At 36.5% G+C, this 9,680-nt stretch overlaps 1 protein-coding gene and 1 non-coding gene across 2 annotated transcripts in view; both read right to left on the reverse strand.

Annotated features, from left to right (window-relative positions):
- The window catches only part of LOC109063946 (pre-mRNA-splicing factor CWC22 homolog), a 39,075-nt gene extending 29,634 nt beyond the window's left edge, over positions 1-9,441 (reverse strand). The window contains exons 1-6 of the mRNA XM_042764200.1: positions 9,285-9,441; positions 6,581-6,677; positions 1,868-2,097; positions 876-928; positions 715-789; positions 335-595 (exon numbers count right to left, since the gene is read on the reverse strand). Coding sequence (XP_042620134.1) covers positions 335-595; positions 715-789; positions 876-928; positions 1,868-2,097; positions 6,581-6,677; positions 9,285-9,347 — 779 coding nt within the window. The 5' untranslated portion in view covers positions 9,348-9,441. The remainder of the gene's footprint in view (positions 1-334; positions 596-714; positions 790-875; positions 929-1,867; positions 2,098-6,580; positions 6,678-9,284) is intronic.
- Positions 3,597-3,759, reverse strand: LOC122146256. The gene has a single exon (XR_006160916.1). It is a non-coding gene; the product is annotated as a U1 spliceosomal RNA (small nuclear RNA).
- Positions 9,442-9,680: the final 239 nt, after the last annotated feature.

Below are 9,680 nucleotides of genomic sequence, written 5' to 3' on the forward strand. Positions count from 1 at the left end.
CAGTTGATTCAGGGAACTGATTCAGCGCAATTAGATTCAGGGAAATTAATCAAATTTACCAACTCGTGGCATTTATACTACTGGGATTCAAATTAGAGATGCTATGTTTTATTTACATCATCATTAAAATAATTACATAAATATGGTGAATATGCAATATTTTGCCCTACTTCTTATCCATTCACTTTTTATTTTCTCGTATCCTCCAAACCCAATGATGGATTTTGAAAGTGCAATATCATAAAAATATAGCCTAAGGTAAATAAACTTTAAATCAAAAATAAATAATTAAATAAATACAAAATGTTGGACTGCTGAGCAAAGTGAACCCAACCTGCTCTTGTCAGTGATCTGAGCCTGCATCATACGCAATTTGGCAGGTGGGATGTAGGCCCCACCGGTGCGGGTCAGGATGGGGTCCAGCGCTTCCTTCCTCTTCTTCACTGGAGGCTCCTCTGTCGGAGGTTTATCACTTTTGGCTGGGGAGGCTGACCTTCCCCTCCTCCTGTGCTCCCAATCCCTCTCTCTGCTGGAGCGCCGCTCATATTGATCCCAGTCACCATAGCGGTCTCGACCTCGCTCACGCTCCCTGGACCTGATGTGAGAACAATGGAGAACAAAGAAAATGTCTGACCTGAAAGGTGCAATATTTTACAGCAGGATGAAAAAGGCAACAGCAAATTTGTCAAGAACATAAACACACGTTTCCCTCACCTACGACCCCGTCCGTAACGTTCTTCAGGAGAACGAGATCTAGATCGGGATCTAGACTGTGACCTCTTATCATCCCTAAAATGGAGACAAATGACAACAGTTTACAGAAAGGTCTGAATTCTACATTGATTTTGTTCAGTTCAGACTAATAGAAGACTCACTTGTCAGGTGAGGAGCTTCTTCGTCTGTTTTTGCTCTCATCGTCAGAGGCACGCTGAAATAAACAATTCATTAGCAAAGCATAGTAGAAGTTGCGCCAATTAGTCAAGTACTGAATTTGTGTCAAATGGCTATGGATCACATGACTTGCTCTATACATAGCGAATAGCAAATTTTTTAATAGTAAACTGTATCAGCATATATCTGAGTCACATGCTAACATTCTAACAAGATAGCAGTGTTTCAGTTACATATGAAACTGGAATTTTGATAATCATCAAATTAATGGTCAATAAATGATTATCAATTAAATTAACCTGATCCATTTATAAATAAATACAGCCAAGATAATTAATTGAATTAAATATATTTTTAAAAATATATATATTACCATAATTTATTTCCTAAATAAATTCAGTCCAACTTTTATTAGATTTAGCAATGTTTAGTACCAATTTGTTTAATTTACTGCTAATTTATTACTCTTTATGTGTAATGTGTACTAAAAAAATATATAAAAATTTATATAAATTAAATAAATATGAAAATAGATAAAAAAAATCTTTCTCCATTTAAAATTCACACTGGATCATAAAATTGTTTGCACATTACTTCTTTGAAATTAAGTAATTTACATAATTTAAATGACATGCAACAGTGGCTCTGAATGAACTTATTTTAGTATTTGTATTTTATTTATATTTTGGATTAGCTTTTATACTAATATTTTTTAAATGCTTTTATTGATGTTTTGACTTATCCAATTTTCTCCATTAAAAACGTCCTTTTATTTTTTTTGGGCTAGTTAAATTCATTTCGAGCTATCAAAATCTGAAATGCTACCAGGGATTTTGAAATTTTGCGAACCCTGGTGTTCATGGTGTGTGTGTTCAGTACTCACTGTTGTATGTGTGCACTTGTATGGGATAAATGCAGAGCACAAATGCCTACATGTCACTTACACTTTTCAAAACACTGTATGATTGTAACTCACCTTTATATGCGTGACACTGCTCTTTATTCTGTGCACTACACCATCATCACTGCCGTCTTCACTGCTGTCACTGTCTGAGCTACTGGACCCTTGATTGTGGCTGGCCCTGGACAACGCTCTCGCCACAGGGCTGCCCGCTCGTGGACTCCCATCTCTGGAGCCAGAGTCCTCAGGTTGAGCTGAACCAGAGCAACCCTTGGGTCCATCTGCTTCAGGGTTATGCTGGCCGTCTGAAAAAGACAAACATTAAGACAAGGTTTTCAGACAATTGCCATCATTCAAAACCATAGTTATGAATGAACAAAGATGCTGACAGAAAACAGGAACTTTCTTCTGTTAAAACCATGATCGAGACGAGAAGAACACAATTCTTGGACACAAACAGTTTTATAGCACTGTCAGTACTAGGGATGGGCATTTTTCAAAAATTTTGCATTCGAATTTTGAGCTCGTAAAAAAACGAATATTTGAATACCTTTTTTTTTTCCTTGATGTTTAATGAGAAAGACGTTTTTTAATCGAACATTATTTTTGTCAACATTTCTGAACAATCACAACAAGATTATAAGTTATATCCGCTGAAGTAATGTAGAAGACACATCACGAATTAAATGTTGCATGCATTATTTTTTTTATATATCAATATAAACTCCATTGTCGTTCAGTCATATTACAAGTAAGATGTGACAGTTGGTCGGTGCAGTTTTTGCCCTGCCCTGCCCCTCGTCCACTGTGATTGGATGGCTGACTGAAAACTGACAGAGATGTGCACTGTGTTTTGCCCAAAGTTTAACATTTATTAGCGCTTTGTTGTACTGCTGGCATCTTAAAAACGCAGTACTCCCATTGAAAAAAAACATGCTAGCCTTTAGGAAAAAAATACACTGGTGGTAGGACTGGGAGATTTAGCAAAAAATGTCAATCTCGATTTTTCCAGAATGTTTGACCGATTCTCAATTTTTTTTTAATGATTTTTAACTAGTCAACTTAAAAATGTAACGACGACATGATTCAAGTTACCTTTTCTTTATTAACCCTTTTGTTAAAGACATTTCTATTCCAAGTGCAGCACACAAGAAGTTGTCAACACGGTTAAACAAATCACTTGTTAAATATCTTTGCAGAAAAGATGCAAAAACTACAACTACATATTGTACAAACTTGTCTTAAAAATTATTTTAGAAAATTTCAAAAGTCAAGGTAATTCAAATTCAAAATGAATGCAGGTATACAGTAGACTACTATTGACTATAAATGTTCTTTAAAAACAACAGCAGCTTTCAGCCTGTCACCATGATGCAAACATGAAATATCAGGCATACAGTAGTAGCTCTTTTTATTCGATTGCGCTGCCTTTCCATTGTTTTTTCTGTGTAAACATAGATGTGTTTGACTGTTGCGCTCGTGTCTCTTGAAGTGAAGTGACATACAGCCAAGTATGGTGACCCATACTCAGAATTCGTGCTCTGCATTTAACCCATCCAAAGTGCACACACACAGCAGTGAACACACACACACACCGGGAACACACACCTGGAGCAGTGGGCAGCCATTTATGCTGCGGCGCCCGGGGAGCAGCTGGGGGTTCGGTGCCTTGCTCAAGGGCACCTCAGTCGTGGTATTGCTGGCCCGAGACTCGAACCCACAACCTTAGGGTTAGGAGTCAAACTCTCTAACCACTAGGTCTCGACTTCCCCAAAACTCATCTGCTTTGTTTAACCAGCACTTTCAGGGGAGAGCGCGAACGCAGTCCCCCACTACCATAAATTATGCAGTCGAGATTCCGACATTTGGAGAATTCGCAGGGGTCAGCACGGCCGGAGTGCAATGGAGGATCCTTACCCTGGGTGAACCGCCTTCTTGATCATGGTGTCCCCCTGCCAGGTAAGTCTCTTGCATTGTCTCATGCATGAAACGCCATTCTATAAACACTGCGCTCAAGTTAAAAGAAGTTCACTCCCATCTTCTTGCATGTTTTACCTATTCCACTGCCCGCATCACATCTTTGTCAACACAAAAGCGCATTCTGTGTGAATGGCGCTTAGTGCTATATTTATGGTCCTTCACAGAGCGCATCACATGCAAGCGGTTAATCACGTGAGCCTACATGCAGTTGGATCGTTCTTTTCTCTTTACTGTTATCACCGGCATATTATCAGAGTGTCTAATTATAACATTTGGTTATATTTCCATTCAAAATCACGACTCCTCGATTTCTAAAAAATTAAATTGTGGCAAAACAATAAATTCGAATTAATCAAAATCAGGAAAATCGCCCAGCCCTAACTGCTGGATACACAGCCTTAGTCTATACCTGCAGTAGTGAATGCAGTGATGTGTTGCTGTTTTTCACTTGGCAAAGTTTGCGTGCTCAGGATTTATCAGGGATTCACTACATTAATGGCCAGCAAAGCAACATTTTAGCAAAATTTGAATAGTGTTTTTATTTTTCAAATAATTATTGTAGAGAATATTTGAATATTTGACTATTCATGCACACCCCGAGTCAGTACTAGCGGTCAACCAAAATGGGTTTTTTCCAAAAGCCTATGGGAGTATTTTGGTTACTGTTGCATGGTATACATGCCATAATAAATCAAATACTGGTTTACATTTCTATTTAAGTTGAATCACTGCTGAAAAAATGATTTGGTGCATGATTCTTGCAAACCTGAAGTGACATTCACAACAGCAGAAGCCAAAGCTCAATAACTGAGTGTTGAATCAGTGCCAGGGAGCATAAAAGCCCATGAAATAATCATAAAGAGCAGATCATTCTGCCAAGCTTGCAACTGGGCCTGCGACTCAACACCTGCTGTTTTCCTGTGGATCCTTTTTGTCACTTCCAACACAGCCACCAAATAAAGAGAACAAAAACACTGACACCTTTATCGATGCAGTTTTCACTCTTTCTTCGAAGGCATTTATGATAATGACTTATCACTATACGCACACAACGGTCTAGCGCTTTAAAAATGCTGATGATTATTGTTAAATGATCTTGAAATATATAATGGCAGCAGTCACAGTGTAAAGTGGCTCTCAGACAGCTGGTATCATTTCCAGATATGGAGCTCAATCTCTGTGGCAGCTTCGCTCTTAATGTTGAACTTCAACAGTGATGATCATGCAATTTTAGAAAGACTTCAAGGAACAAACGCAGCCAGGGCTTAAAATTAACACTTGCTATGCACCAAATCAGACTAAAAATTGCCTTTGGCAAGCAACTTAAACAATTTGGCGGGAACCTTGATATGGTACATAAGTAAAAATCTAAGAATGACATTCTGACCCTCACTAAGATAAGTGATATGCAACCAAATCAAACACCAAAAACCTCCATCAGAGGTCTTGTGGTGCCACATAAGTGGAATATTCCTTGAAAAAGAAAAATCTATTGCAATGAAATCAAAATATAATCATTATTATTATTTAAATTGTAATACATTATACTGCTACAACTGTGTATAAATATGGTTAGAAACAAAATATTTAAATGAGAAGACCAGAAAGAAATAAATGAATATCAAGAACAAAATGAAATAAAATAAAAAAAGAAAGAACCATTCGAATGTTTACGATCAGCCATATATATATAAAATGTATTTTGAAATAAGTCTCTTATGCTCAACAAGGCTGCATTTATTTGATCAATTATACAGCAAAAAACTAGGAATATAATAATTCACTCAACTCTTGATGCAATACGCTTCGATTTTCTCTCAACCCCCATAAAAAAATATTAAGCAGCACAACTGTTTTCAACATTGAAACAACAAGAAATGTTTCTTGAGCAGCAAATCAGCATTCGAGAATGATTTCTGAAGGATCATGTGACACTAAAGACTGGAGTAATGACTGCCAAAACTTAGCTTTGCCATCAAAGGAAAGATACATTTTAAAATCTGGGTTGAAAAATTAAAAACTATTTATAATATTTAAGGCATTTAAGGTCAGATTCCACTACAGTTGTTCAAAATGCCTAGAACTAAAAAAGCATCACAATGAATCCTAATTTTACAGTCTGACCAAAAAAAAAAAGATTTTATTCCTCATAGTTGAAACAAGCCTTTTGTTTGAGGTTATTTTTCACATCAAATGAAACGTGCTAGCTACACAAACTGTGTTCACCCACAACAGATGCCTCTACAGTGAAGCAATGCTCAGTCACCGTGTTCGTCCTTGTGCTGACTTAGGAAATGTTGGAAGTAGGACTCAGCTGTGAGGAAACAAGCAGGCTTATGTCCCAGTTTAGTGCTGAGGCAACAGTTTTCGGTTCATCAGATATAAGGTTTGTTCTATCGGAGATTCATTATTTTTAACAATAATATCCAGAGGACATAGGGTCAGTGGCATTATGATTTAAAGGGACATTTCACCCATTAATTAATTAAATAATAAAAAATAATAATAATAAAAAAAAAAAAAACAAGAAAGAAAATGGTCCATAAACTGAAAGCCAATGGGGTCCAAAACAGCACTGGACCCCAACGACTGTCATTAAAAAACGTTTCCTTGAAAATATCTTTTGTGTTCCACAACATTATAAAAATTTGTAAGTTATCATTTTCATTTTGGGGTGAACTTTCCCTGTAACAATCCATGGCAAAAAGTGATTAATGATTTACTTAATTTATTCAATGAAACGTGGTGTCACAATGCTTTTTATGTGAATATTTTTCTAATGCAATAGAAATCAAAGGACAAACTTACCAACAACCCTCCTGCGGTCATCACCGTCACTGTCTCCATCCTCAGATGAACTTGTGGCTTTTCTTTCAGGCTGCTCCATTTCTACTGAGCTAGGAGGCTAGAAGACAGAGATAGGACACAGAGTAAAAATACACTAGTGCTGTAACAAAGTACAAGTACAGTAGGTCTAAGTGTACAAGTGTGCATTGGGATAATAGTGTGCTAAAATAAGGCCAAAGGCAGAGGAATGGTATTTTAAATAAAGGCCAAAAATGGTGCATCATTGTACCTCCCTATTTAAACCTCATACAACAGTCTAAGGTGATCAGACAAAAGATTGCTGTATACATCTTGTTATTAACATACATCTCCTGTGACCACCTGTGACTGGATTTTGAGTCGAGGGTCTCTGATGACTACCTCTAAATGTGGTTGGATTCAATTTACACCTCTATTTAATAAAACTGTTTACAAAATTATTGCACAAAATAATATTCTACTGATTAAGCTAAAATAAAATAAAAGTAAATAGTAGATCCTTAAACTCAAATGAAAATTTTAAATGATGCCTTAACTAAAAATAATTTTAAGTTCTAAGAAATCATTACAAGTAAATTTTTTCAACCATAATATTCAGAGAAGATGGAGACAGAGGCATGACTTAAAGGGACAGTTCACCCCCAAAAACATTATATAGTACAACAATATCGCAATACACATACACACATATATGTGTGTGTGTGTGTATGTGTTCAACAGAAGAAAGATTCATATGGGACTAGAACAACATGAGGGTGAGTAAATGGAGACAACTGTATTTTTTCGGTGAACTATCACTTTAATATAATGCATTAACAAACCCTATGTTACAAAATAACCAAGGTAAAATGACAGTGTTTACTGCAGAATTGGAGGTCACACAAGACACTTCAGACAGTAATACGCTATTCTGCAGCAGGGAAGTAAACTTTAATTAAAAGCGGTGTTGAGAACCTATCAGACAGCAGAGGAGCTATCAGTGAACTAACATCTGGATCTGCAGCAGCAGCCGTAAAGCATCACTCTCTAAATTCGATTTCACTGAATATGCCACTCACAGCTGCCACTGCCACCATTTCAATCAAAATTCAATTTGCTGTTTCAGCAGGACAGGCAGGAAGCAGATTTGTGTTTTCTGGGGTGTTGGTAATGCGAAACTCTCCGTGCTGTTTCTGCATCGGCCACAGACGGATGCGGGACGTGCTCAAAGAATAGCCATGAGCTTGCTTTCCTCTGTATAAAGAATATAGTCTTACTCTTGACATCCTATCTGTCCCCACTGAGTCTAATCCCATGCCGTACGCAGTGGGCGACTCAAGTGATTTCTACAAGCTTATGGGAAGCTGGTCTTTCAAACATGGATCTGCCATTCAGCAGGTAGGCTGGTATTTCAGAGTTACACACACACTGAAAATGCTGAGCGCTTGAGGAATAAATCATTCAGTAACACAGTGCCTGGCCAGCAACAAAAAAGGATAATAAGTGGGAGAGGGGAGCAAGAGCCATATTCAGCACTTTACATAAACCTAAAAGACCTAGAGTGGGGTTTCTTTCAGTGCCAATGAAGACAGTGACATTAGAGCAGGACTATATATATATTATGTGAAAAAACAAAGATAAACATTGTTCAAACTTGTTCTTAAGGGTTCTAACATGAGTTCAGTATCATTAAATTTGTTACATTATAAAATATTCAGTTTCTAGTCATTTTAACAATTTATAAATAATGACTGTTTACAGGCTAGGTTAACATTTAGATCCTTGTTTATTTTATTTTTTTAACAAATACAGAAATAAATAAATGAGTACTTTTCTTCAGAGAGGACACATTAAATTAATTCAAATCAAAACACGTTAAAGACATTTATAATGCTAAAAAAGATTTCTATTCCATTTTTTTCTATCAAACTTTCTATCAAGAAAACCTGAAAAATATGTTTCATGCTTTCAACAAATTAAGCAACTACAACATTAATGAGAAATGTTTCTTGAGCTGGAAATCAGCATATTAGTACGATTTCTGATAGATCGTGTGACAATGAAAATTCAGCTTTGCCATCCTAGAAATAAATGACATTTTAAAATATATTCAAATAGAACCATTTTATTTCAAATTGTAAAAAATATTTCACAATATTACAATTTTTGTTTCTTTCTTTTTTTGTCATTTTTGTCATTGTATGGAGAAGTTGTCAGGAAAACAGAAAGACGTATGAATGCATAAATATAATTAATAAATACAGTTTGCATTATGTGAAGAATAATTCGCCCAAGACCAAATATTTCAACAAAACTGTCTATTATGGTGAATGTTTTCAAAGGAGTTTCCACTATATATACAATATAACAACAGAAACGTTTAAATACAATCATGTTATTTTGTACTTGATCACATGTTGATTTGTTTATAACCTTGTCCTTTTAAAAATCTGTCTAGAGAATTTAATTTCACTTTAGAGAGAATTAAGGGACCCACAAAAGACTGGAATGAAACAATATGAGTGTTTATTATCGATATTACACACAGGTAAATTAATCTAACACACTGAAGCAGCGCCATCTGATCCATGTGTGGCGCCCACCCCTTAAAACCCAAACTAACACACACACGAACCGCTTTAAACTGCCCCGTCGTGTCAAACATACATATATTCGTGTTTTAACGCGGGTGGAGTGCTGTTCCTACCTCATCTCTGGATGTAGGACTCATATTCAATGCTGTTTCGGACTCGTTTGACTCAGCCGCCATCTTTCCCGCCGTCTTCCGGAAGTGATGCTACGGATGCCCGCGAAGTTCCAAAGTGGAGCGCAACGCGTTTTTCCTCAGCAGTCACACTGCATTACTGAACAGATGCTGGATGATTATCACTAATGGAAAAAACAACTATGCGCCAGGAAACAGATGCCTTGATATTATTTTACATTATAATAATGTCTTGAGGTTAATTTAATGTTCTGTCCACGCCAAAGCAAAATAAGTGAAATTTAATGATTAATGCTAAGAGAAAGACTGTTTCTCTCTCTCTTTTTTTTTCTTACAAGTATTGTTTCCAGGAATCACAGGTGTATATGTCATATTCTT

The sequence above is a fragment of the Cyprinus carpio genome, chromosome A9 (genome assembly GCF_018340385.1).
Source record: "Cyprinus carpio isolate SPL01 chromosome A9, ASM1834038v1, whole genome shotgun sequence".
Taxonomy (NCBI): Eukaryota; Metazoa; Chordata; class Actinopteri; order Cypriniformes; family Cyprinidae; genus Cyprinus; species Cyprinus carpio.